This window comes from Centroberyx affinis, unplaced genomic scaffold (genome assembly GCF_046629955.1).
Source record: "Centroberyx affinis isolate AG114_WGS23_722 - 3 ecotype Tasmania unplaced genomic scaffold, CSIRO-AGI_Caff_v1 ptg000582l_1, whole genome shotgun sequence".
Lineage (NCBI taxonomy): Eukaryota > Metazoa > Chordata > Actinopteri > Beryciformes > Berycidae > Centroberyx > Centroberyx affinis.
In genome coordinates, this window is record NW_027279222.1 from 421,822 (window position 1) to 438,567 (window position 16,746).

Consider the following 16,746-nt stretch of genomic DNA (forward strand, 5'->3'; position numbering starts at 1 on the left):
TGTGACAAGATCCAATCCTTCCGGAAAGGCATCTACTCACACATTCAGAAGATGTCTGACTGGACCATTGACCTTACTTTGAATCTATACCCATTGTATCATGACAACAATGTAGCATTTGATGACTTCTCAATACCGCCATATAGCTTCCAAAGAAATGTATCTAGGGAATCTAAATACCTTATTCGGAAAAGCACAAACTATGCGTTTCACCCAAATATTTTTTTTTCCTTCTGAATTTTTTCAATATTATTCAGATGTTTTAATAACATGCCTATACTTGCAGAGAAAACACTGACCTGTATATAAATTGACTGGTTTCTCTCATTGAACTCAGAAGAAAAGGAGGAGGAGTTGTTCATAGCACAAGGTGATTCATAATGAAGGTGTTTATAATTGACTGTTTGGTTTCCCCCAGTGTTCATGCAGGTCTTACTAGAATATAGACTATGTTAATTTATGGCTGTGCTTTAAAAAAAAATCAGGTTGCCTCTAGGTTGCAATTTTTATACCTCATTATTATTGATGTAATTGTAAAACCAAGACTTTAATGCTTTGACACCTCAACAATAGCAATGGCAACGATTTCAAGGGTTACAAAACTAAAAATGTGGTTGTCTAAACCACTCCCACTTCCAGTTTAAGCCCCACCGACTTGTGGATTTATACAAATACAAATGCGAATACCAATAATTTGGTTGGTAAACAAATATAGATGTGAATACAAATAGTAGCATCTCTGAACACTCCTGATGTTCCATCTGTGAGGATTTGGTTAAAACAAGCCTCCAATCTTTTACCCCTGGAGAGGCTGCAGAGATCTGAGAAATTTTGGAAGACACGGTCCCCTCTATGGTCTAGAAAGTCAGTCTGTGTACCTGGAACTTTGTATGTGAAACCGCATTATTATTATCATGCCCTTTTTTGTTGGTTGTTTGTTGGTTTATTTATTTCTTCCCGTTTGGTTTTGTCTTTCTCCTTTTCTGATTTTTTTTCTTATGTATGTATATTCACAAGTCTGTTTGTTGTTCATCCTAAAATGCAATAAACATATAATAAAAAAACAACAACTATCCTTTACAAAAACCAAACACCATCTATCAAACACAGAGCTTTTCCCCCAAAAAACTCTGAGCAGTCACCCTTAGCAGAGTTGCTCTGGCAAAAGTTAGCCATCATCCAGTCTGGGTTTGGTATCCATTAATCTTAGAGTAATTCACAAAAACTTAGCTGCAAATAAACTGCTAACTGTGAGTGGCAGAGCTGAAATGTCTCCCATGAATGGATTTAACTGGAGTGAGGGTAGCCAGGCAGCTCCTATTGCAGGAATCCCTGTGCCTCTATTTGCTGCATGATTAGCTTCTAAGTATATCTTGACATCAGTCAGCTCCAATAGGCTGTTTGCAACAATCTCCACGGTGACGGCGGAACTGACAGCGGGTTCCGACAGACCCAACTCTAACCCCATGCTGCCTGTGGACAAACGCCAATGCACAGATTGTCCTCATGACACTGTGACAATGACACACACACACACACACACACCAACTGCACCATGATCCTATGATGTGGCCAAGGAGCCATTTTGAAAGCAATTCATAATCTGCTCACCCAAACCATAATGGAATAAATATTTGCTCACAAAATATCCCTTGTCAGAAGATTTATTTGTGGCTCTACCGCTCAGTGTTGTAAAACAGCAACGGTCAATATCCTATAAACAAAATAATGCAGTAAGATAAACAGGCCCATAAAGATATTGAACAGTTATCAAGTTTTACATCTATCCTGCTAAATCGAGGCAATAAAGCTCTGTGGCACGGAGGGATCAGGCAGCCGGCGGTTTGTACTCAGACAGCGGTGCCATTTGTCAGCGGGGCAGAGGTAATGACTGTGTCCATACATGCAACCTCAGGCTGGGCTTTGGTAATCTCACCACACCAGAGCATGGCATTGCCAGCACAGCCAGTGGAGGGTGGGAGCGAAGGAGGGAGAAATGGACAGCTTTCCCTCCCTCTCTCTGTCACTCTCTCCCCCTCTCTTCCTGCCCATCTGTGTCTCTCACTCTCACTCAAACTCCCCTTTTGTGAAGGCTGCGTTTCATCATTCTGCTCTCACACAACCTGTGACTCTCGGTCTCTTTCTCTCTCGTTCTCCGCCCCTCTGTGTGTTTCGGCCCCTTTGGAGTGAGACAGTGAGTTTCATCTCCCTGCGTGTCTCTCCCTCCCTCCCTGTCATCTGTCTGCATGCAGACACTCCCACACAGATGATCAGCAGACACATCCTGCCCAGAGAGGTCCTAGGGCTGCCAGTTTCCCTAAGCCAAGACAATCTGCCCTCAGTCATTCACACGCACGCCAGCCAACTTTCCTCTCCTCCCTGTCCTTCGTCTGTCTCTCTCTCTTCTCCTTTATCTTCTCCCCCGTTTCTCATTCTCCTCCTATTCACTCTCCCCTAAGCTCACACTTTCTTCCTCCCCTCCTCACCAAAGCCAGCCTCCCAGCTCTTTCCCCCCTTCCTTTTCTTCACCATTTTCCAGCTAGTTATCCTAAAAGGAGCCGGTCCCTGTCAACCTCAGATAGTATTTAGCTAGTTCAGACTTCTGTTTACTGTATTTTGCAGCGGCTTTCTTGCTCGGGGTCTTCTAAACAAGAATCTCCTCTTCTCAAACACTTTCCCCACCGTGTCAGAATTGCCTACACTGCTGAACTCGCCTTGGTGTTACATGGTAGCAAGGTAGGCTTTCATAATCCTTTATCTAACACGACCTTCCACCGTCTCCTTCTTTCCGCCCACTTCTCTCTCTCCCAGTCGATTCGCTCACCCTCCGTCTCTCCCCCTCGCTCCTTGCCAGTCCCCTGGGCCGCTTGGGGCTCTGCGCTGGGCCTGAGCTCTTGCATGGCTGCCCCGCCAGAGTGTATTTTAAGACACCCAGCATGTTTCTCCACGGGTATAGAGGCTAGGTATGACTCACAAATCAGATATTTGACCAGGAGAGCCACACAGTAGAGTAGAGCCGAGGCGTGGGAGGAAAGTGTGGATAGCTCACAAAGGGAACCTGACCGACCTCCATCTTTCCATCTGGTAAACAGACTGCTATTCCAAACCTATTGGTGTTTCAAAGAAATAAACGTGTCCCAACAACAGCAAGCTCTGAAAGCATCACCGGAGAAGATGCTGCATTGAGGAGAGGCTGTAGTGTAAAGCTCAATATCTATCACGATGCAGTGTAAAGGCGCAGCAGCGCTGTAACAAATACATGTCACAAATGGAGCCTACTGACTTAGGGATCTTGCCTTTCAAACTGCCGTGACAGTCGGGCCTGTCTCTGCTGTCACTCTCAAGAGTTATTTTGTACAGATACAGTATCACTTCAAGTCATTCTGCAAAGCCTCTTTTGACTTAGGCTTCACACAAAGCGAGGCCCTGCAGAGAACAATGCAGTTCAGCAGAGCAGCCTTGATCATGGTGGCTGTGCTGTGTGCTCTCTCCAGGTGCGACGGAGACTCGACTCACAGTAAGAATAAAACATAGCCTGCAGGTTTATGACTAAGTGTTATCAAATGTATTCCTTTATATCCACAGGGTATCACATTACAGATAGTTCTATTGATTTTTCCTGACTACAGACTGCAAAGTGTACTGGACGCAGCTTTCTTTTCTCTGCAGTGTTCTTTATAGCCCGACTGATAACTTCATTTTTTCTCTGAATAATATGAAATATTGATTAAAAAAAAATAAATACTGAACCTCTCTGCATGCCATTATAACTTAGGTGAGAGAAAAACAATACAATTCTTGCATGAGAGAAAACAAAATAAAAACACTTATCGGATACATATGAATGTGTTTCTGTTTGTGTTGTGGGTGCGTTTGTGTGCACGTGTGTGTGTGTGTGTGTGTCTGTGTGCGACATCCTACATCTCGCAGAGGCTGGGCGACACAGCGTAACGCTTGCTCTGCCTCATTGTGCTGCCCGGTCTTTGTCTGGCCCTGACAGATTATTTGCCAAGGAGCAGGCATAGGTGCATGTTGTACCCACCTGCACCTGAAGCGTGGAGGGCTTGACACATTCATTGTCTGTCTCCAGTCCTGCACCTGCAACACCCTGACCTGCATCCCAATGATTCTCTCTCTACTACCCCCCCATCTCTCTCTCTCTCTCTCTTCAGAGTCGACAGAGCACCATCACCAGGCCCATTTCTCCCCTAATAGCCCAGACAAAAGCGGGCGAGCCTCCCCGATCTTATCTCTCCCCTCCGTCTGCTCCTCACAGAGCATTCTTTAGCAGGGCCATGTAATTATGTCCTGATCGCAGCACTGGCAAATATCACAGATACCCTATTCCTTCTGTTGGTGCCTCTGAGCCCCTTGCTTGCTACCACGCACTTCAGATGTATGTATCAGAATAGAACTGAGCGGTTTAATAGGCACTTATCAGCTCGCCTGGCTGTGCCTGCAGTGTTGCCTTGAACCTCACCCAGAGTCGGGAAGATTACACTTATCTTATCAGTGACACCTGCAAATTATTCACAACTCCCCTCCCCAAATCCACTGGCAACCCCTATGGATCTGCCTGTCAGACAAGTCGAAAAAGTATGCACAAGAATATGCTGTTGACTACACATTCCTTCAAAAGTTCCACCACCATATTTGAATTGCAAAAACTGATATGATGTCTACTTTCTTGGGTTGACAGTCGGGTATATACTGTGCGGTGGCTGTGATGATCTTCATGGGGGGTGTGGAGAGATAAATGTTCCCAGTAATTTACACAGAGCTGATACTCGTTTTACTTTTACGCTTTTTTTTTTTAGTTTACAAAGTTGACATCCTAACTGCTGCATTCTGAATGAGTTGGACACCTGAGATTGACTTTTAACTCTCTGAAGTTCTCACAGGTTCTCAGGAACAAAATGCCTGAGGAAATATGATTAAGATACAAACTATGATTAAGATACAAACATGCATTTAACTGATAACTTCTTTTTGCTCTCATTATGCTGTAGTAGTATTGTAAATGAAGTTGGCAGTCCAGTATGGTTTTTGAATTTTGCTGAGAAGACCTTGATGAGCTAAGGGCATTAATGAAGTCAGCCACACAAATCTTCCCTATCTTTCTTTCATTCACAGCACAAATGTGTTACACTATTATTATCATTATTATTACAAACATTCAGGAAACAGTATTATAGTGCTATGTGCGTTCAAGCAGTGAGGATAGAGAGAAAGGTTGCTACTGTAGCATCCAATGACCCTGAGTAAAGCTAATAAAAGTCTCTGGCCGCTTTGTTATCTTCCCTGTGACACTTCACACAGATGAGAATGATCCTGTGTCCAGTCAGCCTGGCCGCCCATGGCCTCTCCATTCTGCTGTGCGCTGCTGGTGTAGTACATCACCGATGCATCTGACCTGCTACTCCTGTCACACTGGCTCTGCCTCACAGCCAGCACAATGGACAATTGTCCAAGAATGCAAGAAGCTTTTTTCCAGCCCCTTTTACTGAATAACCTGCCAACTCAGGAAGAACTGGACACAGTCTTCTGGTTAGAGTTGTACACGTACTCCGAGATCATGATTCATCGGAGCAAGTGTCTCGACTAATGGACCGAAATGATTTATGTGGAATGTGTTTTTGTGACACGCACATTTCACATAGCTTCCACTGGTAGTGAGATAACCGTTAGGAGGTTGCACACTGACATGTATTTCAGAGCCAGAACCAGAGATGCGCAACAAACGCCAGATCAGACAATTACCCTCGGAGAAGTTAACCAACCGAAACAGGAATGGGCTCAGTCCAATACAATGGAACTGTCACACACCTATATTGAAGGGGCATCTTTATTTACTACCACAGCAGAAACAGGCGTCTTCTCAAACCAGCATGTGTGGATCTCAAGTCTGCTAATTACAGAATCTGTCTAATTAACTGAAATCCCCAAATTCCTCACAAATAAAAACAGTAGAACCTACAGTGCCTGAACCTGACTTTCAAACTGGTCGGTTCATTGATCATCCAAAATGAACAACATGTGTTGTGATGGAATTAACGGTGCAATACTGGAAGATTATTATGTGAGCCAGGCAATTACTAAGTATTTAATATGCAAATTATGTTGAAGAGACATTTTATATGTACACCCATGTTTCATATTTTGAAGATGCTCTAGCTTTTGATTTCAAAGTTATAACAGTCATCCAAAATGTTAATGTAAATGATGAAAGGGTTCAAATAAGGAAACTTTACTATAGTGATAATATAGAATCTACATGTATTAACTAAACGTCATGAATCACTGAAGCGCTAAACTTACTCCAGTCTGTACAGAAAACTGCATAAAGGGCTTGTAGTGAACTAGTTTATGGGAATGCAGGCTGTGCCAAGCCATGTTAGGCTGTGAACATTCAAGTGATTCCATTTAAATCATTTGTGTTTGCTTATTTCTTTCATTTATTGTTCATGATCTACAAGTATTTTCTGGTGTCACATTAGAAAACACAACCTCTGGGCAAATGTTCCTCCAAATAAAGAAGCTGTAATGTGCTTCTAACAGCGCACACAAACCGGAAAACTCAGCTCTCATATCCTGCTCGCACAGTGAGACTACAGAAATATTGGCACCCCGACAAAACACACACACACACACACACACAGACACACACAGGCACACACATACACAGGTACCAACAGCTGCAGTGAAGATGCTAAATTGAAATGATGAAGATTATGTATGATGGGGATGTTACAATAGCAAGAATGATCTTGAAACAAAAAATTAATCAGCCCTCCTAAATATTCTATACATTTTAGAATTGCATTCACTGGCTAAGGAAAATGAGAAAGACGTTTCATTGGGTGATGCAACATTCCGATGTTTTCGTTTCCCCACAAGTGAGTAGATTTACTGGCACCTGTCACATTTGATTGGCCTTCGACCCCCAGGTAAAGAGAACAAGACAACTGCGGACATAATCCATTGATAAATTACAGGCTATTGATCCTGGTAGCCTCATTCAGGTCAACGCATGAGTGCACCAACACAGATAAGGCTGTTAAAAAACACTACATTTTGTCATCGATAAGTGCCATCCAGTAGTCAATTGCAGTTTAAGCAACCCCATTTGAAAGGGAATAGCTTTCCTAATTTGCAAAATGTCAATTGTGATTGAGTTCTTCCCCTAATCAATGTAACTGTCACACGCAAGCTTTTGAGAGAGCTCTTGAAATCCCACAGGATTTGCATCTGAAAACAGTAATCCTGTCAACTGATTTCTTATGTATGCTCTTGCTGCTGCGGCACAGTGTACTTTTCAAGCTCAAAAGAACAGAGACAAGCAGACACAGACACACTCGCACACCACTCACACACCACTGCAAAGCTTGGGCAGAAGGAGAAACACACTCTCTAGCCATCATTTCAAGAGGAATACAGCCAAAAGCAAATTTAAGCTAATCAAATTCCAAAGCTGTAATCTCATCAGTTTTCACATGTAAAATCAACAGGTCTTTTAGCATAACTACCTGGGGTTGGTGGTACTGTAATAACTCAGTAAAAAGGCTTGCCTTGTGTAGTTTGATATTATGCTTATATATTACTATCTATTGGTGGCAACGATTCTGACATAGCCTCAGGGCCTGCTGTAATAACGCAAATGAAGGACAAGGAATGAATCCCAATGACAGTTTATTATGTATACTGTGAGTGGGCACACTGGGCCCTTACCGCTCCCTGACATCTCTAAGACGCACAAACACACACACACACACACCCACAAATGCAGAGACACACACATAAGACACATAAGCATATACACGCATGAGCATACACAGATGTTGAAGTTAGCATTAAAGTTCATATTTTATTTTGTTGCTTTAAAGCTCTACTTACAGCATATCAATAATATACTACACCAGTGGGTGACTGCGTCTTGTTTTTCCTCGAATGCAGCTCAAGCTGGGTGTGTGTTAGCTATCCACCCATGGCTTTGCTGCTCTTCAGTGGCTTGCCTATCTGCATTAGAGTCCTCTCATGGACATTCAGTCTAAACAGCCCCACCAGCCTCCAGGGACAGCAAGCCATCCATGTGAGCAGTGCGCTTTCCTCTTAGTTAGGAATCCAGCAAACTGCAAAAAGTGTCTGGTGTTTATATACATACGGTATATGCATGTTTTTATGTGTGTGGGTGCAGGTGTTTGTCCTGCATGTGTGCATATGTGCGTGTGTGTGTGGCGTGCATGTAAGCTGGAGGATCGGGAAAACTGAAAATGGAGGTATCCATGTGTGCAACTTGACTCTAAAGCTCTTTTTTTCCCTTCTTTTTTTGCCCCCTCTGCTCTTCAATTGCAACGTCTTTCATGCGTTGAGAAGGAATTCTCCCTGACAAGTAGTTCCACAGGATTAGCCTATGTGGAAGATGATTTCTGAGGTGCCATGTATAAAAGAGAGGCAGATGTGGGGGGTGGGGGGTGGGGGGTGGGGGGTGAGGAGAGGATGAGCCAGGAGCTTCCAGAAGATTCAAAAAGAAAAACACAGAGCCAGAGCCAGAGAGGAACCACTAAACATGCGTCTCCTTCCATGTGGCAGACACTTTTTTGTGATCCAAAAAGTCAGCTGTTTGTTTCACACACACCAAAGGCAGCCTTTAAATTCATTTAATGAATTTACCAGAATGTCAAACGGTGTTTTGAGAAGAGGGGAGTTTGCCTAGGCAAAACAGATTATACTTAAAAGGCTAATTTTGATTGATCTAAAAAGACATTATGCCCAGATGATGTTTTCTGTGGTAAAAACTGACTTCAATTTAGTGATACAGCGCCGTGCTCTTATGCAGTGAAAGTGAAGTCTACTTTGCTTGTGTGACTCAGGCTCCGTCCTGAATTTTGCAGTGATGTTGAAACGATCTACAATGAAGCCTATGATAATGACTTCCAGCCCAGATTGGTTCATTCCCTGGTGGAGCAACAGGGACATTTTTCCTTCTGGAGGGATGAGTGAGAGGCCTACCACTAGCCAGCAGAGACCTCCTCATGCTTCTCCACTCATCCCCATAAGAGGATTGGACATAATGGGGTTTCCTCTTCTCTAGCTCCTTCTGCTCACCACATAAAACTGCACAAAACTTCCAACCAAGTCTACGAGCGCTATCCCTGTCACATTTTACGGTCAAACTGACAATGAGGCTAGAAGAAAAGGCTGGTGTGACCTCAATGTGAGCTGAGTTAAGCTTTCAAGCAGGTGCCCTCTTCCCCCCCAACGTAGTAGGAGAAAATGGGGGCAATGACCCGACTGGGAGAGTCAACAGTGCCTCCCGCCATCATCCCAGAACCCCCACCACCACCACACACACACACACTGCACAGCCCCTTCCCCCTATCCATCTATAAATGAGGGATGGCACCTTATTAAATCATTGAATCTACTGTATATTTACCAGCTACAAGTAGATTCATGGTACAGAAACAAAACAGAACACACATGAGGACAAATGAGTTATGAAGTAAGAATGCACAGGGTGTGTTTTCATTGAGAAACATTTATTCATATATAGCACCCTATTATGTAACTGAATAATGAAGTGCACCTTCCCCCGGCCATGTGGGAATAGCCCAGACCTCAAACCAGGCGTACGTGGTTTCTCATTCTCCCTGTGGCAGGCGTCTGACCTAATGACCTCATGTCACGGGCAATGACAACTGGTTTGACATGGGAATATTTTATTCATTGTATTAATATTGCATCAGTCACCCACACTGCATTGTGTACTGTGTCTGTGCGTGTGCAAATACATACAGTGCCTGCTCCGCTGAACAACAGTACAACAGTACAACAGTGCTTGTTCACAATATTCTTTCCCAAAAAAGGCCAAAAAGGGTGCAAATTTGTTAAATCATACATTTGCCACGTTTTTGTGTCCTAACAGGGCGTGATTTTCATTTTAATTATTGCCTCTGCGGGTATGAATACAGTTCCTCTCCACTAATTTGACACATTTCTCTAAGCTAACACAGCCATCGAAGCAGACTCCCATTTTGCAAAATTAAGTGCTGTTTTCTTTTCAGTTAACATTTTTATAGAAATCAAATACTGACATAAAAGCTACACACGTCATCTATTGACTAGACCAGTGGTTCTCAATCCTGGTCCTCAGCACGCAGAGTACTCCTGGTTTTTGTATCCTACCAGGTAGTTAATTGCAATCACTTTGCATCCCAGGTCTAAATCTGGTCTGAAAACCAGCAGGATTCTGAGTCCATGAGCACCAGGACTCATAACCACTGCACTAGGTAATATATTCAGCTATGTCCACACAGGAATACTAAAAAATATGTTTAACAGAAAGTTCCACCATCCTTTCTGTGTATAATGATTTTATCTGATTTTATCCATAATTTGTTGATGAAATGCTTTCCTTTACAGTGAGCAAAATGTCTATTCCTCACAATTTTGAAATACTTTAATATCTAATATTTTGCAGGTTCACATGTAATAGGTCTTTTTTCATTTTTGTCGATATGTGATGCAGTAAGGAGGCAGAAGTGAAGAGTTTAATTCCAAAATGAAAAATCCACCATTTGAAAACATTGACACCTCCTCTAACAAAATGATGTCTGGTATTAAAGTCCATTATGTGTAACTACTGAAGTTTGGAGTCATCTGAAGACATTTACTTACAAAATAATTATGTTTCTGAGGATACAATGATCTGTGATTTTGAAATATTGATTGATGAACTTCAGGAAGCAAAACTGGTTCCACAATGGTTGTATGGTGTTTTGGACTGAAAGTATTGATGAACATGATGAATCACAATTTGCTTCAAAAGAAACCACAAACATGTTTACTCTTGTAACCAATAACTCTATTCATCATCACCCCATTCATTTCTGTCAGACAAGAGTACACATGGCATATGCAGTTTTGTGATTTGTGTGACAACAATGAAAAGGTATTATTAGACTATTAGTTAAAGGTATTATCAGTTTAGCAAAATTATAAAGAGTTTAGACAACTGTGTGAACTATTTTGTGAGCATGGACCTTTAGAGAGTTTTGTGTACAGCATTCTGATAAATGATACATGTAGTTTTGAATTTTGCATGAAAACAATGAAAATGTAGAGTTTGTTTTGCAAAATGATCAAGGGTTAAATGGCTGTGTTAACTCTTTTGAGAGCATGGACTTTGGAGTTTGGAGAAATGATGTCATTTTTATTCATGTTTTCCTTATCTTGTTATAACAAAATGTTCTGAGTGAGGTCTCTGTGTCATACTCAGAATAAAAGCCAATTAGCAAGGCGAGCTATGCAGAGAAAATACAAGAGCCAAAACCATTGGCACGAAACAAGAAATATCCACAGGAGGTTTATTTTTCATACCCTCAGGAAGGGTAATGGGAACTCTGTGTGTTTGTGTGTGTGTGTGTGTGTGTATGTGTGTGTGTGCGTCTGCTCATATATACTTGACATATATACTATATAAACCGGAGGGCTAAATAAGGTGCTAGAGATGTGACTAATTGACCTGCGCTGTCACACGCATGAATGTACAAATGGCAAATGTGTTTAGAAGAAGCAGACATATTTAACCTATGACATTTGGTGCCAGTTTCAGTGCCTGTTATGTAACACATAGCCTTCATATTCCTCGGGTGCCTGTCTTTACCACTGTCAGCCGAATAGATCACACTGCAAGGCTTCAATCTCGCTCAAATCAATCAAAGTGATGATTCTCTGGAAAAAAGAGGAGATAAAAAGCAAGCTGGGCCTGTCTAGTGTGAGAGCAGAGGACATCAATGCCTCAGTTAGACAGGTAGTCTGAAGGGGCCGTGTCCCCAGACAGAAGGACAAGACAGAGTTCACCTGCATTCAATACAAAGTTTTGCCTCAGTCTTTGGGAAAAGAGAAGTGGCAGAGTATAGCGGGCTGCATTCCCTGATGTAAATGTCATCTGGATAAAAATCAATTTCATGATTCATTCAAGAGGCCAGGAGTTACAAATGGACAATGTTGCCCAGGCTTTTCAACTGCAATGCCCTCTTCCCCAAGAACGACTGTGTGCTCACAAGCAGGGCAAGTATAAGATGATTTCTCAAAGGTGCACAATGACATCGCTCTTGGTAATAATTCAAAAAGTTTGGCTGATTGTTTTTTTTTTCCTCCTGTGGCATTGTTGCTTCTCATTTCCAACACAGCGTGAAAAGCAGTGAAATAAAAACATCTTAGGAGCAAATCGCCCTCACCATGGCAACAGTATTGATCAACACTCCTGGGTCCTCAGAAAAATCTATCCCTCATGTCAATTTCCCAGCATTAACAGTTCAGCAGCCACTCATGTCCTGAATAGACAGCCATGATATTTAGGGTCTGGCAATAAAATCTACAATCACTATTTAGCTTCCCTGATGATTCATTTATCACAGGGGTGAGACACAAATGACCTGATGATATGCACCGAACAAGCCCACAAGTAGGCCAGAAGGACAGTCAAGGTTGATGTCTTTGTCCAAAAAACTTGAACTATAAAAAAAGAGATTCAACTTGAAAGCCCATTTGATTGCTTAGTAATAAAGCGTATCCTGATAATCAAATAAAGTGTGAACTGTCTTAGATAGGGAAATTTAATATGCTGTACAGAACCCATTTGATGCCTCTTTCCCTTTCATTTTGGAGAAAAAAACTGCATTGCTTTTTCAATCATGTCTGAACAGGTGTTCTCACCAGGCTTTCGACAAAATTAATTTGATACTTGATGGATTGGACTTGAAAACAATTTCAGAAACGTGTAATTGCTACCACATACTAATCAGATGCTGTAAGACTAATGGGTGTAAATGGGCTAAGAGCTCTATAAGCTCTGGTACGTATTGATTATTACTCGGCCTCATATCTAATTCATCACCATTACTATCGATACCGTCATCACCATCGGTACAACAACAAAAAAAAGCTAGGTGACCATATCATCTGAATATTTGAAAAGGTTGAGAGGGAGACTGGGAAATGTATCTTCCTTCAGGTGCGTAGGTTTGACTGTGATGATCAGCATTGCTCATTACAGCTATAAAGGCAGCACATTGGGGAAATGAGCATAAATAACCGGCTGTGCAAATGCAGGACGGAGCCGTGTGACAAGTGCTGTCAATCCACCGTTTCCCCGAGCTTGATTACGCCGCCAGAGCTCCTGTGCCACAGCGCACATGGACGACACCCACACTCCCACAGCTTGACACTTACAGACATGCTGATGCACCTGGGGCGAAGAGGAAAGGAGAGAGGGAATTAGGGAATCAGCTCTCTCCTCCCCTCCCACCCCTCTGACTTTTACAAATGCATATATCTTGATGTCAGACAGCTCGCCTAAAAAAAGAAACTTCACATTCTGAAACAAATAACTGGTGCAGGGAGGAGGGGTTCAACGCGTGGCTGGAAGGTTTTGCCAACTTGGAATATTAAAAATTGCATTTGTTACGCAAAGAGTGAATAGTAACCAAAGCCAAGCTCAGGGTTGCAGTGGGGACCATCAGTCTAATTGTCCAGCCAACGGAGCCGCAAAACCCCAGAGGATGGCTGGAGTGGTCTGCTAAGGATTGGATCTGCTGTGAAAAGAAAGAGGGTTGTGTGTGTGTGTGTGTCTGTGTGTGTATGTGTGTGTAAGTAAGGAAATGGTGGGGGCTAAAAGCATGTTAAGTACTTTGATGGCCTTATAGTCTCAGTTAAACAGCTACTTAGGGCCAAGGACACGGTTTGTCTAATTGATCTGGAAAAACACACAAAATGTCATTGACTGGGAGTTACAATCTGTAACCACAAATCATTAGAAGCAACACTGTATTTTTGATGATTCTCCTTGGCTTCAACAACACTGCCTTCAGACGCGGAAAGCTTTTTAGATGTCTGCACACATGCAAAAGCATCCACATGGTATATCAAGTAATTAGATATTTTGCTATGAAGATGTGTTTTAAATAATTAATCTGCTGTATTGGTGCTCTGCTGGGTTTCTCCTTCCACTGCAGCACCAGCAGTGGGCCAACACTATCCATGGACTGCCGGCTCTCAACGAACAGGAGTGGTGATGTTCACTTAAACCCTACTGTAAAAGGCAAACTCATTTTGAAATTAGTGGTGCAAATTCCTTTCATTAACTTGCAGCCACCAAACTCAATTAGAGCGGCAAAGCGAGTTTAAATTTGGCTCATTTGGAAGAGCTCCCCTGTAGATAAAAGAAAGCCAAGTCAGCTTGTATGTCAAGGCCTCAGATTCACAATCCATAAAAATGCTTGCAGTCCTGCAGTACAAGAGACTCATATAATCATGTGCAATCACATTAGGCAGGCCTGCTATTCTTACAAAAGGGGGTTGTTGTGCTTGGGTGTGATTGTGTCAGCCTGTCAATGCCCACTCATCCAGGCTGTAGACTCCAGAGAGTGAGACTGAAACAGACGGGAGCTGTTCTTTCAGCACCGCCGGGGACGCGCAACAGCCCACTCAGCTGTCTCAGCCTGGGAGGAGAGCAGGGTGAACCCATCCAAACTCAGTTCATCTACCTTTTAATTTGCAGAACTGAGCCCACCCACCCTTTTAGGCAGACATGCATCTTTATGGCATTAAGACATAATATCAATCTGATGTATAAGGATAAGGATAGGGTCTTTTATGGGAAAAAGAATAAATTAAAGCTTTTCTGAAAAATAATAGATTTTAGTTTATAGCCTAATGGTTTGTCGTTTGCCTTATGATGATACCCGACAGGCAGTAAACGTTTATCCACCTGTTCTGTTTACCACTACATCACTGCTCTCATCTGCCTCTCACTCTCCTTCCTGGGACTGGGTGGGTATAGAAATGAAAAGGCGAATCGCTTATACTCTTCACTGAATAGGGGATCATTACCAGAAGGGCCGAGTGTGCTACATATGCTACATTACAGCCCTATTTATCAATCAAAGGTAGGACCGCTATTTTAACGCCACAAAACTATTGCACACACTCAGACACTTGCCTGAAAGAGGCGTAGGATGTTGGCAACCATAATCGATACTGAACTCGCCGAGGCTCCGATGACTCCCACCACTTTCTCGGGCTTGACAAACACCGGTGGCTCCCCATTAGTGCACCTCACGTCTGAGGTGTCCTTGGTTATTAGGGCTTGAACAAAAGTTAAAGACTGCTCCAGCGCATATGTATCCCTCGAACAAGTGTCCAGCACCCGGGCGCCTAAGGTGATGTTGGGCAGGAGTTGTTCGTCCTGGTTAATTTGGTCCAAAGCATACATCATGGCCTCGAGCCGGTGGATCCCGTTCTCCTTCTTGATGTCCCCGCACGGCGTGCCGTCGGTCCCTCTGGCGTGCACCGGGAAGAGTCCACCCAGGGTCAAGTGCCCCTCAATCCGTATTGAATGGGGTGCATAGGTCTCCTGAGGCAGCGCGAAATCTACTACAGTCCTCATGAACCAAAACACTCTCCACATAGAGCCGGGGCTCAGCTTCACACACAGGCTGCCACGAGCCATGATTAACTTTTAGGGAGGAACGCGTCAGCCGATGATAGGATCCGAAAGGCGAAGAAGTTTGTTAAATCGAACCCATTTCTTGTCACCAGGGAGGAGATTCAACAAGCCGGGCTGGAAAACCAAGACGCATTAGATGGCTCAGACAAACTGCGCCCATCGCTTTGCTGCCAGGAGTGAGCGGTGCAGCTTGTTGAATAGAAAAGCCCCTGACGGTAATTCAGTTCCCTCGGAAAAGGAGGCGACATCCATTTGTCAGAAAACATCAACAAAATAAGATGTTTACACACGAGAACAGCCGCTGCAAATGGATTGGCCTAATTGTGTCCATTTACGCTATCCAAAGCGCGAGCAGCAACACAATGAAGCTACTGTTAAGTACTGACATATCTTCTCAACCAATTCAACCAATTCTACACAATTATATTTAGTACATAGCAGGCATTATCTCTCAAAATGAATACTTAAATGTTAGCACCGGCAGAAGTGGGTGACATTCTTCTTGCTCAGACCAACTCCATGGGAGCGCAGTGATGGTTCAGTCGGCTGTGGTGTCTCGGTCTCCCAGGGGTCCGTATCATCTCCACAGTCTCCAAAAAAACACGAGACTTAGAGGCTTGGATGTGCGTTCATAGAGCGGAGAATTAAGAAAAATCCAACTAATTAAAGCGCCGCTCGCTCTGTCTCCGCAACCGGTCGCGTTTCACAAAATGAATGAGTCACAGCGAGGGATTCACTGTGCGCGCGGAGTTTTCAGCCCCCTTTCCTTGCGAGACGTCATTCAGCTGACTGAAAAAAAAAAATGTAGGATGACTTCATGACAAGATTTCCAGGGAGTTTTCTGAATATCCTCAGAGATCACTTCAATCAAAACGCGAGCAGGTAAACAAGAGACAGTTGAGTTGCTATGTAGATTATTCCCTCAAATAGTGAACCTCAACATCTCTCTCTCTCTCTTCTCCCTACCTCCCTCCCTGCCGCCCCCCCCCCTCTTTCTCTCTCTCTCTCTCTCTCTCTCACACACACACACACACACACACACACACACCGTCTGACAGTGTCTCTTCTTTTCATTTTGATGTTATGATGGCAGACATGAAACAAATATAAGATCTCCAGCATTATGAAAACATAGCAGTGCTCCAGCATCCACTAAAAGTGTCTTTCCTGAAATAGTTTTTGGTTCATTACTAATGCACCTTTAAAGAGGAGGAGGAGAGAGAGAGAGAGAGAGT

At 43.2% G+C, this 16,746-nt stretch overlaps 1 protein-coding gene across 2 annotated transcripts in view; it reads right to left on the minus strand.

Moving 5' to 3' along the window:
- LOC139643314 (metabotropic glutamate receptor 7-like) overlaps positions 1-15,514 on the minus strand; it is a 49,772-nt gene extending 34,258 nt beyond the window's left edge. Inside the window, exon 1 of one of the 2 annotated variants that reach the window (XM_071518426.1) lies at positions 15,005-15,514. In XM_071518426.1, coding sequence (XP_071374527.1) covers positions 15,005-15,514 — 510 coding nt within the window. The remainder of the gene's footprint in view (positions 1-15,004) is intronic. The other variant, XM_071518427.1, reaches the window with a different exon arrangement.
- Between the last annotated feature and the right edge of the window lie 1,232 nt (positions 15,515-16,746).